Source organism: Monodon monoceros, unplaced genomic scaffold, assembly GCF_005190385.1.
Source record: "Monodon monoceros isolate NGI ecotype Baffin Bay Population unplaced genomic scaffold, NGI_Narwhal_1 Super_Scaffold_2, whole genome shotgun sequence".
Lineage (NCBI taxonomy): Eukaryota > Metazoa > Chordata > Mammalia > Artiodactyla > Monodontidae > Monodon > Monodon monoceros.
The window spans coordinates 89,828,220-89,844,547 of NW_021703776.1; the positions used below are offsets into that span (position 1 = coordinate 89,828,220).

A 16,328-nucleotide genomic window follows, 5' to 3' on the forward strand; every position below is an offset into this window, starting at 1 on the left:
CGGCTGGCCAGATTTTTTTAATGTTGTTTACGCAAAGGCAAGGGTATGCCTAAGACATGTTTAGCCAATCCACATAATTGAAACTCATCTGAAATTCATTTCACCAATGAGAAATTATTTCTAACCTCAGTATGCTAATTAACAAAGCCCCTGGGATAGATATAAGATAAAGATGGCTGGAGCCTGTAACCAAACCCCTCTGGAATGTGGCTTCTGAATTGAGAATTTCAAACGTAACCTACCACCCCGCAGCGTGTGTTTTCCCAGTTAGGGTTCTTCAAATATCCAGTAACCGTTCCTAAGAAGAGAATAAAACTAAATTGAACATATCATACCACACTGTCTATGCTGAAACAATTTAAATTCATTGTAAGGATCATGTAATCACAGACACATATTGCTCACTATTTCTTGGGGATATTCGTATCTCCTAGTCTGACAAGGCAAAGTTACCTACCCTTCCAGGGCAGTCCCCAGCAACGGTCCTCTGGCCTGGTGTCCTTCCAGCCAATAGAACGAGGCAGAGTTTGGTTCAAAAGCAAAGGAAAGTTTTATTCTTTTTTTTTTTTTTTTTTTTTGGCGGTACGCGGGCCTCTCACTGTTGTGGCCTCTCCCGTTGCGGAGCACAGGCTCTGAACGTGCAGGCTCAGCGGCCATGGCTCACGGGCCTAGCCGCTCCGCGGCATGTGGGATCTTCCCAGACCGGGGCACGAACCCATATCCTCTAGCATCGACAGGTGGACTCCCAACCACTGCGCCACCAGGGAAGCCCGAAAGTTTTATTCTTTGATCAAAGAATGGAGAGGCACAAGCTCACACTCTAGAGGACCCACGCTCCAGACCGGTTGTGGGTCGGGCTGCTTTACAGAGATCTCGTTAGCCGGGAAAGGGGGCGGAGCTCTCGTTCCAGATCGCAGTGCTGGGCGCAGCGTCTCTGCGCACAGCCCGCTGACGCCATCTTGAACCGAGTGTCGATCTCAGAGCTTCTGCCTGCGACCAGCCCGGCTGAGGTGCCTGCGTAGTGGTTTCACAGGAGGAGGTCTGGTCTGGAGCACCAGGTGAGAGGCTTCTGCCCCTGGCACCCTATGAGCGAGTGAAATCAGACGGAACACAGAGGGGGGAAAAAAAAAAGGTTAGACTTTATTACCCAGATTCTATTTTTACTCCCCAGGAATTGTTAATGGGCTTTGCTGGTGACAAATCCCTCCTGTCTTCTGTGCCGCTCCTCAGTCTTGAGGGGCACTGAGGGGCGACGGGTCCGTCTTCTGTAACTGCTTCCTGATAAGTTTGGGCATCGTTTGTTATAACCCCGGGTAGAGGAGCAGAACTTGTCCCCAGCAGCCCTTAGATCTGTTTGGTTGTCACCAAGCCTCAACTGTGACTCGTCACATCCCCGAGTGACCACCACTTGGAGTTTTATAGATTCTAACCTTTTGGAGACGAAGGACAGCAGACAATTTAGGATGCAGGCCCAAATATTAGCAAGAGAATAATGGTCATGAAGGGGACCAGGAAAGGTACAAACCAGGTGACGCTCCGGAGGGTCTGCGTTACCCCCTTCACATATGTTTGGCCAGATTAGGCGGCCTGGTGTCTGCCAGCCAAGTGGCTTTTCCCAGTGGTCTGTCTGTGCTTTCTCCAATCAGCCCACTTTCATCAATGCAAAAACTGCACAGTGTATTTTCCAGCAAACAGACCCCTCCCCAGGCAGCTAACAGATAATCTAAGGCAATTCGTTTACCCAGGACTATACCAGCCAGTGAGCCAATGGACTTTTGTCATAGCTTGAAGTTGAGGTGGGTCTTATTGGCCACCAACACCACAATGGCTGTTACGTTTTTTATGTTGACAGAATTATATAAGATTCCCCTGGCCAAGGTCACTAGAACCCCTATGAGAGCAATGATTCCTGCAATTAGTAGTCTGCTCTTTGGGGGCACACTTTTGTTGGTTTTTGGAAGAGAAGCTTCAGATCAGAGAGAGGTTCACACAAGTAATCAAGGGGGTCCGTTGCCCCAGGTTACCAGAGGTTGGGGCTGGGGGCCCTCTTCACTTGACTATGGTGTACCCATGGAGTGATCCCCTGCAACTTCAGGGCAGAATGGGTGGTTAGGATCACCAAGTGAGGTTTGTTCCACTCAGGAGTAAGCTGGTCTCGTGGGTTGCTAATTTTCCTGGTTTTTAGATACACCCAGTGTCCAGGCCGGAAGGGGTGGAGGGCTGTGTCAGTGGGTACGGATAGCACCTGGTTACCATATTCTGTGAGGGCTTTCATGGTTTCTCCTACCTGGAGGGTGTACTTGAGTTGTTCCATTTCAAGAGGGTAAGGTGTCCCTTCTCTAAGGCTTCGAAAATGGGTCTACCGTATGTAAGTTCAAATACACTTAAATTTAACTTATATCTTGGAGCAAACGACATGCATAGCAGGGCAGTTGGGAGTAATTTAATCCAATTTTCTTGAGTCTTCAGGCATAGCTTGGCTAAGGTTCATTTTAAGGTCTGATTGGATCTCTACTTTTCTCAATGATTGGGGTCTCCAGGCTGAGTGCAAGGTCCATTTTATGCCCGGGGCACTTGTCCCTTTTGCCATTTGCAACATGAATGCTGGACCATTATCACTTAGTCGGAATCTTGGGTTTTATCTCTTTTAGTAATACGTTAGGCACTTCAGCTGCCATTTCAGTTCTAGTGGGGAACGCCTCTACTTACCCTGAAAACGTGTCCACTAGCACCAAGAGATACCTGAAATTGCCTAGTACTCTCAGCAGGACAGTGAAATCAATCAGTCGGTCTTCCCCAGGATATGTCCCTATGGTCTAAATGGGCCTTATCTGGGGACCTCTGAGGGCTCTGGTGTTGGGTGTGTTCCTGTTTAGACGGGGCCGGTCTCAACTATCCAACTGATTATATTTTTCATGCCAGGAGTTACCACGACCTCAACTGACCCATTACGTATATAGGGCTTCCCTTCTGTAATGAGTTTCTTGATGAGCCTCCCTCATGGCTTGACAAGCTGCAGTTTGGGAAAAGAAGTATTTCCCGTGTTCATTAACTAGCCACTCCTGGCCTCCTAGATCTCTGTTGCAGCCCCATTTCTGGGCTTTGTCTCATTCTTCCTTTGTATAGACTGGGGAGTAATTGGATAGATCTGGCCTTTTAGGTATGAGGAGTAATTGCCAAGTTACTGGTTCTAGGACCGCCCTTTTGGCAGTTGATCTGCTTTGCTGTTTCCCTTTATTACCTCTGTATTCCCTTTTTGATGACCCCTCCAGTGAATCACCACCACTTTTTTCAGAAGTTGCACTGCTTCTAGGAGTCTCAATATGTTTAAGCCATGTTTCACTTGCTTCTTCTCTGCAGGTGAAACATGGCTCTTTTCTTCCAAATAGCCCCGTGTGCATGTAGGATGGCATAGGCATGCCAGCAGCCTGTGTAAACATCTAAGATCTTCCCTGTCCTGAGCTCTGGGGCTCAGGTGAGGACCATCAGCTAGGCCTTTTGGGCTGAGGTCCCTGGGGTAGGCTTCATGCCTCAATGACTCAGGTCTGAGACGTCACTGCATATCCTGCCATCCTTTTTTTCTCTCTCATAAAATCGCTCCCATCTGTGAACCATTCCTCTTTGGCGTGTGGGAGAAGCTCACTTCCTAGGTCAGGGCAACTGGAATATATCATGTTCTATACAATCATGCTCCAGGGGCCCCATTCCTGTGGGTAGCAGGGTGGCAGGATTTAGGGTGTGCCAGGTTTTTATGGTAATGACAGTTGTCTAAAAGCATAGCCTGAAGTTGAATCGAACTTCCGGGGGATAGCGCTCTGTTTCCTTAGAGCTTTCTAAAGCCTGACCCTGGTGGAGAGTCCAAATAGTGACTGGCTGACGAAGCATTAACTTTTCAGCCTCTGTTAGCAGGATTGAAGTAGCTGCTGCTGCCTGTGGGCAAGGAGCCCATCCCTTAGCGGTTTTATCTAATTGTTTAGAGAAATAAGCAACCACCCAAGTAAGGGGTCCCAGTTTTTGATCTAATACCCCAAAGGCAATTCCGCTTCTCTCATGAATGTAAAGGTCAAAGGGTTTAACTAAATCTGGGAGGGCCAGAGCAGGGACCTGAAGTAATTGCTTTCCCAGTTCTTTTTTTTTTTTTTTTTAATTGAAGTATGGTTGATGTACAATGTTGTACCAATCTCTGCTGTACAACCAAGTGACTCAGTTATACACATATAGACATTCTTTTTTTATACATTCTTTTCCATCATGGTTTATCACAGGATATTGAATATAGTTCCCTGTGCTATAGGACCTTGTTGTTTGCGTTCTCAATTCTTTTTTTTTTTTTTTTTGACCGCGCTGTGTGGCATGCAGGATCTTAGTTCCCTGACCAGGGATCGAACCTGTACCCCCCGCGTCGCGAGTGCGGAGTCTTAACCACTGGACCGCCAGGGAAGTCCCTGCTTTCTCCATTCTTGAAAGGCCCCTTCACATTCTGGAAGGATGAAGATCCTTTTCTTTCAATTTTTCATATAAAGGCCTAGCTATTAGACCATTAGGTATCCAGATGTGGCAAAACCCAGCCATCCACAGGAAGCCCCTAAGCTGTCTTCTAGTTTTAAGAGGGGCAAGACTGCAAATGGCTTCATTCCTTTCCTGGGGTAGGCTTGTCTGACCTTCTGTGAGGATGAAGCCTATGTAGGTAACCGTAGTTTGTGATATTTGAGTCTTTTTCTTGGACACCTTATATCCTTTATCAGCTAGGTGGTTCCGGGTGGTTACAGTATTTTTGTCAGAGGCCTCCTTAGTAAGGTTGGTGATCAGAATGTCCTCTTATATATGAGGGAACCCTCCCCCAGATATATTGATAGATCTTTAAGGTCTTTAGCTAAAGTTTCCCCAAAGATGATAGGGGAATTTTTGAACCCTTAGGGTGGGACTGTCCGGCAGTATTGTTTTTGTTGTGTGTTTGGCTCCTGCCACTCAAAAGCAAAAATTTCATGTGACTCTGGGGTGATTAAAATACAGAAGAAGGCATATTTTAAATCTAATACAGAATACCAGGTCCTGGTGGATTGTAGAGTGGTCAGCAGGGTGTAGAGATTAGGGCCGACTGGATGTATATTCTCTATGGCTTCACTGACTGCCCTGAGGTCCTATACCATCCAGGGTTCCCCACTGGGTTTCTTTATGGGGAGAATTGGGGGTATTACAGGTGGATTGGCATGGCCTAATAAGGCCCTGGTCAACTAGGCCCTGTATAACAGGGGCAATGCCCAACAAGGCCTCCTGACAGAGAGGGTACCATTTTCTGTTGGGCCGTGTATGTCTGGGTTTTAGATGGACCATCACAAGACTGGCTCCTTTAGCTCGTCCCACCCATCCTGGGGCCCAGACCTCAGGATTTCTTCCAGGGAGGTCAACTTGCTATGTCCAGGGAGGTTTGTCCTCAGCCATTATCATCTTGTGCCCCTTGTCTAGGGGATGCCAGTCTCCATTTTGTCTCCCATTAGGTGGATAGTAATTCCCAATTTATGTAAGATATCCCTTCCTAGCAGAGATATAGGCATGTGGAGACATATAGGAAGGAATGGGTGAGCATTCTAATGGCTCTATGAATGCCCATTCTTGGGCCTTCCCTGATAACCCCATAATTTTACAACTCTTGTGACTGTGTTTGCCTGATCTGGTGTTCAAAACCAAGTAAGTGACACCAATGTCAACTAAGAATTCAACAGGTTTTTTTCTCTATGTCCAGTGTCAGCCAGGGCTCCTTGGGGGTCCGTTGGAGTGCCAGCTTAGGAGTCCCCTGGCCCTGGCATTCTTCTTCTATTTGGACCATCTGCCTTCAGGGTAGTGGGCAGGATTTGCCACTTTTGTCCCCCTTTGGGGGCAGTGAGGGCATTCTCTCTTCCAGTGTCCCTCTTGTTTACATATGGCACACTGATTGGGTCCTAGTTTCCTTGGTTTGCTGTCCCTCAGTGGGGGCCAGTGGTCACTCACCAGAGTCAAAGGTCTCTGTGGGTAGTTAGTCCAGATTCCTGTGCTGACCAGTTGACACTGGAGGGCAACAGCCAGTAGGTGGGCCTGCCTCTGGGTGTTTTTATCCTCTTACTTTTCCTCCTTTATATATCTGTTTTTAAACACGCAGTAGGCAGCCTCCACCAGGCAAGAGATAGGGGTATCTGGTTCTATTTCCAGATTCTGAAGTTTATGCATAATGGCGAGGGCACTTTGGGAAATAAAATATGCCCTCAGGCTTGTATTCCCTTCCAATGACTCGGGGTCAGTGGTACTATAAATTCAGAGACACTCCTTGAGGCGCTCTAGCAATGCCGAAGGGTTTTCTGTTGGCTCCTGGTTGTTCTCCTTTATTTATTTATTTATTTATTTAATCTTTTGGCTGTGCCACACAGCATGTGGGATCCCAGTTGCCCAACCAGGGATCGAACCCATCGCCCCCGCATTGGAAGCATGGAGTCCCAACCACTGGACCACCAGGGAAATCCCTGATTTCCTTTATCTTAGTCCAATTGACAGGTTTCTTTCCTGCTGCCTGGATTCCATTTAGGTCATATTTTTATAATGTGTCAGCCTGTCTTTTACCTGCTTCTCCATTGTCTCAGTCCCAGTTGGGTTTGTTATCTAGGACCGCTTGATTCCCAGGTCTGAAAATGGCATGACCTGCATTGTTTCTGTTCTCTTTGTATGCTTCCTCTCAGGTTTTCAAAAAGACTGTGGCCTTTTCTTCCTCATTAGGAGTACATTGAGGAGGCTCTAAATGTCAGCCCAGGTAGGGTCATGGGTCTGAAAAATTCCCCTAATCAGATTCAGGAACCTCTCTGGATCTTACCTCAACCTCTTGCTATGACTTTTCCAGTTATACAGATCAGAAGTGGTAAATTGTTGTATACCTGGATGAGCCCTCCTTCTCCACTGGGGACCAGCCTCAAAGGGAGTACTTTTCCTTGTGGGTTGTTGGACCCTATCTGGTAATTAGTCCCACTCCGTTTATGTGCTGAACCACGTTCCAGGGGAGGAGGCTGATATGGAGGGGACTGCTGGGGTCTGTGGCCCAAATCAGGTTATACGAAGGAAGGGGGTAGGGAGGGAGTAGTAGGAGGAAGGTTAGGGAGGAGATCAAGAAGGTCCTCAGCGGAAGGGTCAAGGACTGGTATTACCTCAGTGGAGAGAGCCCACAACCTTTCTGAAGGCCTTTGTTCTGAAAAAGCCCATGAAAAACGACATAGGGAATTTCTTTCCATTTCTTTTGTTTCTGGCATAGAAGGTCCGGTTGTAAAATGGTATTGTAATTTAGAGATTCACTGACATGCCAACTTTCTCCATCTCCCAGCTAATATTGGGACCAGGCTGTATTACATAGGAAGATTAACTGTTTTCTGGTCAGGGGATGATACCTGAAGAACTTACAGTTCTTCAGGATTCACCCTAATGGGCATAAGTATGGAGGACATTTGGTTCCCCGTACCTTAGATGTTCTGTTTTAGATTTGTTTCCAACTACTGAGAGGGAGGTTGGAGTGATTTGTTGGCGTGCAAATGCCACAAGATTTGGCTCAAATAAGACTTCCAGTTCAGGAAATTTGGAACCAATACCAAACTGTTAATGGGTTCCTCAGAAGACCCAAATAGGAGATGTCCAAGTGGCATGGATGCTGATGTTACTTGGAGACGCCCCCTTGAATTTGTAATGGCCCATGCTAGAGGCGGTTAGTCCCTCCTCAGTCAAAATACCCCGCGGGAGGTTAGATGGCACTGACTCAAGGATAGAGCAGCTTAGCCTCTCTAGTTCCTAGAGTGTCTAGCAAGTCCAGAGCCTGGTGGGTGGGTCCAGGTGGGAGGGCCACAATCAGTCCCATCTGGGTCACCAAAAATTTGTTACCAAACCTCCCAAGTTGGTCCCCCCAAAAGGGTTCACTCGCACCAATAGAATGAGGCTGAGTTTCATTCAGAAGCAAAGGAAAGCTTTATTCTTTCCTCAAGGAATGGAGAGGTATGAGCTTGCACTCTAGAGTCCATGCTCTCCCTTAAAGGCCATTGGCAGGGCTGCCTTATAGGGCTCTTGTCAGCAGGGAGGGAATTGGACTTCTTGAGGGTCAGACACAGCTGTACTGCTCACAGCGATCCAAAGTGCTGGGTGCAGCATTTCTACACACAGTATGCTGCCACCATCTTGAATTGCAGTGTTGAGCACAGCACTTCTGCACACAGCCTACCAAGGTGAGATGTCACGCACAGCCATTTCACACAAGGAGCTCTGGTCTGAAGTGCCAGATGCAGGGCCTCTGCACGTGGTACCCAAGTGAAACTAGGCTAAGCACAAAGGAAAAAATGTTTTATTTTTTCTATTTTATTACCCAGATTCTATTTTTATTCCCTGGGAATTGTCAGTGGGCTTTGCGGTGACGGCAACACCAGTATTTGTGATTACAAAAATAAGACTCATCACCTGCCTTTAAGAATGACATTTGGTTTAGGCTTGGAAGTCCCCATAGAAGCCCAAGTCCTCTTTTGTCTTAACCTTAGCTGTTATGAATAACACTCTCCTCTCAATGTAGTCCATGATTCTCAAGAGGAGTTGGGATACTGGGGAAGGATCCCATTCCAAGTTTGGCTTATCAGAATCTCCTAAGGGAAAGACCTCTCCATCCTGTTAATCCTCCCAAGAGGGAAAGTTACTATTCATCCTCCCAAACCCAGCACTCTTAGATTGCAGTCCCATAGGACTCTTCTCTGGAGTCTGTATTTCACCATTCCCTTGACCTTAATCAGTAACAAAAGCTTTATAATACTACCATGGCGTTGCTCACGCCCCACCCTTCCCCCACTCTTCCCCCACCCAGGTTTATAAACTCCTTAGCTCCCTTGCCTCTGGGCAAGTCTGTCTATAGCATCTCACAAAAGAAGAAGAAAGAAAGAGTAGAAAAAAGAATGTCTAGCCCTAAGCTTCCTTTTGCATCTGTATGCTTGCTGGTCTCTGAATCCCAGAAGCAGTGAAAGGTAAATAAACATCTGGTCTATTCTTCCTTTGTTCTCTGAACTGGGACTTCACTCCCGAGGAGATTTTCTTCTCAGAAGAGATTTGGAAAGGTCTTTTTTCTTTGCTTAGATGGTTTGAACTGATAATTTGCATCTACAAAGGAAACTAAAAAATACTGAATAGCTCTTAGAAAACACTGTGGAGGCACTCCTTAGGATAATCTTGCCTCCACTCTGAATGAGAAGAGACCTCCAAGTGAATGAAAACCCAAAAGCAAAATTTTCAATGCTGAGTTAATTTTAATATTGTCCCTGGATAACTCTCTCTAAGGTCAAACAGATTTTAATTCACCAGCCTTAAAATCAGTACCCCCTCTCCCCACCAAGGAAAACATTTAGATAATTTCAAAATAAACAAATAAAAACATAGGATTAAAAAAATTAACCTAGTATTACAAACAAAATAACCCAATATTACAAACAATAGAAGAGTAAGATAGGAAAGGCTCATGTGAAATTCTCACACAAGCCCACCTCCAGTTGAGTTACTTCATAAAGCATGAGATTTTTGAACAAAATATACACAGTTTATTCTGTTTATTCTCATCAGTTCAAACCAGAATTGACTTTCATAAGAGAAATAATACAACAAAAGATAGCAGCTGAACTAAAATAGATAAAATAAAGAGATGATACAGATGAAAGAAAAGCAGGCATTACTAAAAAAAAAAATCAGAAAAAATGGAGCAGTAGCAAAATCAAAGTTATAACACACAAAAATTTTCTGTCAAAAGAAAACAGATAATGCATTGTGAGAAATGACCATGTTATAGAGAAGGGGGCATTGTGAACAGAGAGCAGTGCTCATACATACCTTGGGCATAGTTTTATATTCCAAACACAAAGGCAGCAGGGACTCAGCCTGCAGCGTTCTGCTGAAGAATTTATGAGGTTCCTTGGCCGCTTCATCTAGCACCTAATCACAGAGCCACTTTTACCTGAAAATTCTCCTGTTTCCTTACACACAACCATCAAACACTTTATAAAAACAGAGCTTCAGGCTTCAGGAGATACCAGACAATGACAGAGTTCTGTGGAAATCAGAAAGAATCAGCTTTGATCTTATCAGACTGACAATAATGATAGAAATGTAAGTTACACTTATATCTAATAAGAAGCTTGATGAAGTCCAGAATGCTGGGCTGGCCATTATCTTTCTTAGTACAAATGAGAAAGAGTTGGCTAAATGATATTTACATTCTGGTGATAACCATGAAAAAAAAAAAAAGAACTTGTGACAAGGATTCTCTCCTTGGGCAACTTTACTGAGGTTTTTCTAGAGCCTCCATCTCAAGTGCACCTGCTGATGTTGGCCTTCTATGTCCATCTTTGAATTGTCCAATTTTAGCAAGAATCCTGCAGTCGGTTTAGCCAGAATCCCCACCCTTGATATCTAATCACCCTCTACATCTGATCAAATTCCTCATTCCCCACCATCCCCCAGGTAATATCGCCCTACCCTGTCTTCGTCAAGAATCTTGATAGGTCAGTGTAGTGAAGAATTACCCATCTTTTAATAATTTTCCATCCACCGACCCCTTCACCCCCACCCTGCTTCTTGGCTATAAATCTCCATTTTCCTTTGTTGTATTCAGAACTGAGCCCAATCTCTCACTGCAAAATTCTACTACACTAGTCCCTATACTTATCAAGATAGTCCTGAATAAGATCTGCCTCTGCGTCTTTAATAGGTGTTAAGTTAATTAAACAAGGAGGGTGTTAGACTAAGGTGGCTTTAATGCCTTAGTAGCCTATGTAAGCAAACCCAAACCTAAGCCTAAAATGCCTCAAGGTTAAGAAATCAAAACCTACAGACAACAGGTCACGAACAGACAAGTAGTCTTTCCCAAATATGCAAACACTTATTATAGCCAGTCAGATAACTTCCTTGCTTTGCTTCCACATCTTCCCTATAAAAGATGCTTCCACATCTTTCCCTTAGCTCCTGCCAGTGGGGTGCTCCTAGCCACTTCAGTTCTGGTGCTGCCTGATTCTTTTTTTTTTTCCCCCAGCTTTTTATTTTATTTTAAAAAACTTTATTGAGTTATCGTTGATGTATAATATTATATGTTACAGGTGTACAATATAGTGATTCACAATTTTTAAAGGTTATACTACATTTATATGTATTATAAAATATTGACTATATTCTCTGTGTTGTACAATAATATATCCTTGTAGCTTACTTTATACATAATAGTTTGTACCTCTTAATCCCCTACTCCTATATTTTCCCTCCCCGCTTCCCTCTCCCCCCTGGTAACCATTAGTTTGTTCTCTATATCTGTGAGTTTGCTGCTTTTATGATTTATTCACTAAAGTGTTGTATTTTTTAGATCCCGCATATAAGTGATATCATATAATATTTGTCTTTGTCTGACTTATTTCGCTTAGCATGACACCCTCCAAGTCCATCCATGTTGTTGCAGATGGCAAAATTCCCTTCTTTTTTATGACTGAGTAGCATTCCATTTTATATATATATAATATATATACGTATCACATCTTCTTTATCCATTCATCTGTTGATGGACACTTAGGTTGCTTCCATATCTTGGCAATTATAAATATCAATAATATGAACATTGGGGTGCATGTATCATTTTGAGTGTCTTTGTTCTTTTTGGTTACATACCTAGGAGTGGAATTGCTGGGTCATGTGGTAGTTCTAGTTTTAGTTATTTTAGAAATTTCCATAATGTTTTCCACAGTGGCTACATCAGTTTACATTCCCACCAGTGGTTTACAAGAGTTCCCTTTTTCCCACATCCAAATAAACTTTAAAATTTAGTAAGTTCTGGTTTATCTTTTAACACAAGTGTTACGAATAATATTTTCTTTGACACTAGGTAGGGCAAAAATATTTCCAATGAAGTATGTGAGTTGAATATATGTTTGTCTCTGCTCATCCAGAAACTACTGAATAATAGTAAAGTCCTATGAGTCACAAACCTGAAAGGGCAAAGAGAATAGGCGAGTAGGGGAGAAATGTTGTCAACCAAAGTTTGGGAGCTGGAATGAAAATGAAAGATAGGTAATTTGCTTACCAGGCCAGAGAGTGCCTGAAAGGAGGGCACAACGGTATGTGGAAGTGGAATATAAGCAAACTGACTCACAGTGGTTTTGTTTTGCTTTTTAAATTTAAGAGTTTATTTAAGCAAAAATTGATTCATATCAGGTAGTGCCAAACCACAAGTGGGTAGGACTAGTGCTCCTGATTCACAATGTTGAAGCCCAGACAGTCTCAGGAGATTTGAGGCACCAGGATCCCCCAGAGGTGGGTTGCAGATGGTCTAACAACAGAGGAAAAGTCTGTTTTTAAAGTAGTTGGGTAAAAGCAGGAAAGAATGAGGTAAAGTGGCAGTGATCCTATGTGTGGAGTTTGCCTCAGATGTAAGCTGCAACACAGAGCTAACTGACAGAACACTTACCTGAAAGTGAAGAGCCCTGAACTCCTACTTTAAGCTACCTGTGGATGACAGCACCTTGGAAAGCTACCCTTAGATGCTCTCTGAGCACAATCCCCGCCAATGGTGACCTCAAAAGGAAATTGATAGAAAGATTTTATACAGAAAGATGCAAGCCTCTTTGGTGGTTTCCATTCCAATATGTAAAAGAGCTTGGAAGTCATCACTCCCAACCTCAAAACAAGAAAAAAGCTGTACAAACTGAAAATCAATCATTCTTCTTAAAACCTTCAGAAAATTGAGGTTACAGGACAAATTCCCACTCCAAAAACTGAAGAGACAGGTGGATCACAGCTTACATGGAACAGAAGCCACTGGAGCTGAAGCCTGTGGGAACACTTCAGATGTTATTGACTAGTTACTGGAGATGGAACAAGGACTGGCTTGAGAGTTAAAAACTATTAGGGGCTCAGTCTCAGGGTGCCCCCTGATACTTTCATGAATTTACCTCCAGGAGCCCCACCAGGTTTTCAAGATGAAAATAACACAAAAATCTTCTCATGTTTAGGGTAGGAGAAGGAGAAAATCACCACTATAAATATATCCAGACGGAGAGTTCTGTTCTCTATAAAAAAAAAAAAGAGCTCACCCTCAGAGAAACTAATGCTTTACCAGAGCCTAACCTATCCCAGAGGGAGGGGAATTAGACAGCCTTCCTGTCCTTCTCTACCCTTCCTGTCTCACATAAAAGGAGGGGGGAAAGCCTATACAAATTCTTCTGGGGCTTCCCTGGTGGCGCAGTGGTTGAGAGTCTGCCTGCCGATGCAGGGGACACGGGTTCGTGCCCCGGTCCGGGAAGATCCCACATGCCGTGGAGCGGCTAGGCCCGTGAGCCATGGTCGCTGAGCCTGCGCGTCCGGAGCCTGTGCTCCGCAACGGGAAAGGCCACAACAGTGAGAGGCCCGCGTACGGCAAAAAAAAAAAAAAAAAAAAAATTCTTCTGAAGGTTGCAACCCATAGACACAGGCCCACTAAAAAAAAAAAAACCAAGATTCAATCATAAAATTACAGATTTCTTCCTTTCTGTAATACCTTGTCACCATATAAACAGGATTCTTGTATAACAATAGTGAGTTACAACTGACAGAGCTGTAAGAAACAGTCTCTAACTAAGAAAGAGTTGCTAGAGAAGCCCAAAGGGAACAGGGAAGGCAAAAACAAAAACACTAGAGGAAGTTGAACTCTCTGACACCTACAGCTACAGCAGACAGTAAACACAACCTAACACTTACCCAGGTAAACATAAAACCTCAGTTTTATGTTTATCTCAGTTCCTGTTACCCAATACATTATGTTCAGCATTCAACAAAAAATTCAAAGGCATGCTATAAGGCAAGAAAATATGCAGTCTGAAGAGACAAAGTGAGCATCAAAACCAGTCTCAGATATGGCAGAAATTTTGGAATTACGAGGCAGAAGTTTAAAATAATTATGATTAGTATGCTAAGGGCTCTAATGGAAAAGGTGGATAACATGCAAATACAGATGGATAATGTCAGCAGAAAAAATGGAAACTCTAAGGAAGAATCATGTTTAAAATTAAAAAATAAAATATTGTAACAGAAATGAAGATTGTCTTTGATGGCCTTCTTGGTCTGTTGGACACAGCCAAGGAAAGAATTAGTGAGCTTGAAGATATTAATAGAAATTTCCAAAACTGAAATGCAAAGAGAAAAAAAAAAAAAAAAACAGAACATTCATGAAACGTGGAACAATTGCAAAGGTGCAGCATACATAAAATGGAAATACCAGAAGAAGGAGAAAAAGGGTAAGAAGAAATATTTGAAGTAACAACAGCTGAGAATTTTCCAGAGTTAATGACTGATACCAAATCACAAATCCAGAAAGCTCAGAGAACACCAAATATGATAAATACCAAACATCTACACTGAGGCACATCATTCAAACTGCAGAAAACAAAACAAACAAAAAATTCTTGAAAGAAACCAGAAGGGGAAAGAAACCCTTGCCTATAGAAGAATGAGGATAAGAATTATACCAACTTCTTTCCAGAAACCAGGCAAGGAAAAACAGGGTCAGTGAAATATTTAAAGTGTTGAAAGAACAAAACCAAGAGCCTACAAGTCTCTATCCAGCAAAAATTTCCTTCAAAAGTGAAGGAGAAATAAAGACTTTCTCAGACAAACAAAAACAGGGAATTTCTTGCCTATAGACCTGTCTTTTAAGACATGTTAAAAGAACTTCTGTAGAGGAAAGGATTATTTAGGTCAGAAACTCAGATTTACATAAAGAAAGGAAGAGCAGTAAAAAAGAGTAAAAAAATCAAAGGAAAATAAAATATTTAGTTTTTCTTATTCCTATTGATCTGATAGATCAATGTTCATTCAAAATAATAATAGCGGAAGTGGTAGGGGCTGCGGTGGGCGGAAGGGCGCCCTCGTTTCGCTGGCTCTGTGGCGGGCCCAGTGAGGACCCCGGAATTCGGAGCAGCCGGGAACCCGGCCTCCGCCCTCGGGGCCCTCTCGCCGGGCTGGAGACCCAGGCCCGCAACGCCGGGCCCTACCTACCCTGGAAGTGCTCGCGGCCCGGCGCCTGGACTGGGGAGTTGCTGCACTTTGGCGTAAAATCAATTAGGGATTGTTTGTCAGACTCAAGTTAGAAGTGAGAGTTCAGATAAGTGAGGCCGCTGTTGCTGCTTTGAACACCTCAGAAGGGGAGAATAGATTTATCAGGAGTGAAAAAGAAGAGCTTGCTAGGAGTCAAAATAATAAGTCCAGCACTAGGGCTCCTTCTCCTACCAAACGCAAAGACCGCTTTGATGAGAAGTCCAAGGATCGCTCCAAAGATAAGGGGGCCACCAAGGAGTCGAGCGAGAAGGATCGTGGCAGGGATAAAACTGGAAAGAGGTGCAGCGCTTCCAGTGGTAGCAGCAGCACCAGGTCTCGGTCCAGCTCGACCTCCAGCTCGGGCTCCAGCAGCGGCTCCAGCTCATCTTCTGCATCGAGCCACTCAGGAAGTTCCAGCACATCCCCCAGCTCCAGCTCCGGCAGCTCCCCTGGCTCTCCGAGTCCTTCTCGGCGCAGGCCTGACGACAGGCGGCGTTGCCGCTCCAAATCCAAACCACCCAAAAGAGATGGAAGGGAAAGGAAAAGGCGGAGCCCTTCCCCTAAACCCACCAAAGTGCACATTGGAAGGCTCACCAGGAATGTGACCAAGGATCATATCCTGGAGATATTCTCCACCTACGGGAAAATTAAAATGATTGACATGCCTGTAGACAGGATGCACCCCCGTCTGTCTAAAGGCTACGCATATGGGGAGTTTGAAAATCCAGATGAGGCCGAGAAGGCGCTGAAGCATATGGACGGAGGACAAATGGATGGCCAGGAGATCACTGCCACTGTTGTGCTGGCCCCCTGGCCTCGGCCACCCCCCAGGCGATTTAGCCCTCCCAGGAGAATGCTGCCACCGCCTCCCATGTGGCGCAGGTCACCCCCACGGAGGAGGAGCAGGCCGCGTTCCCCTCCGCGCAGGTCCCCTGTGCGCCGGCGATCCCGCTCCCCGGGCCGCCGCCGCCACAGGAGCCGCCCCAGCTCCACCTTCTCCCAATAAGCAGGGCCACCGAAGCTCTGCCCTGTGACTTGTATCCCATCTAACTCACTTTTGTCACTTTTCTAGCAGGAGGATCGGTAGGAAAGAAATCCCTCACTCAGGGGCAGGCTTCGAAGGTGAAGGCAGTAATTGCTGTTTCCCCTGGCGGCAGAGTTCCGGCTACAGGAGTGTTGTTGGTTTGGGGTCGTGCTTATGAAGATGCCCTCCAGTTTTCTGCCTAGAAAGCTTCCGCATTTCTAGTTCC

The 16,328-nt window shown here is 44.7% G+C and overlaps 1 protein-coding gene across 1 annotated transcript; it reads left to right on the forward strand.

Annotated features, from left to right (window-relative positions):
* The first annotated feature begins 2,353 nt into the window (after positions 1-2,353).
* LOC114901378 (RNA-binding protein with serine-rich domain 1-like) lies at positions 2,354-16,084 on the forward strand. The gene is given in 5 exon segments (XM_029233071.1): positions 2,354-2,368; positions 6,745-6,778; positions 14,872-15,092; positions 15,183-15,231; positions 15,234-16,084. Coding segments are annotated over 5 exon segments (1,170 nt in total).
* Positions 16,085-16,328: the final 244 nt, after the last annotated feature.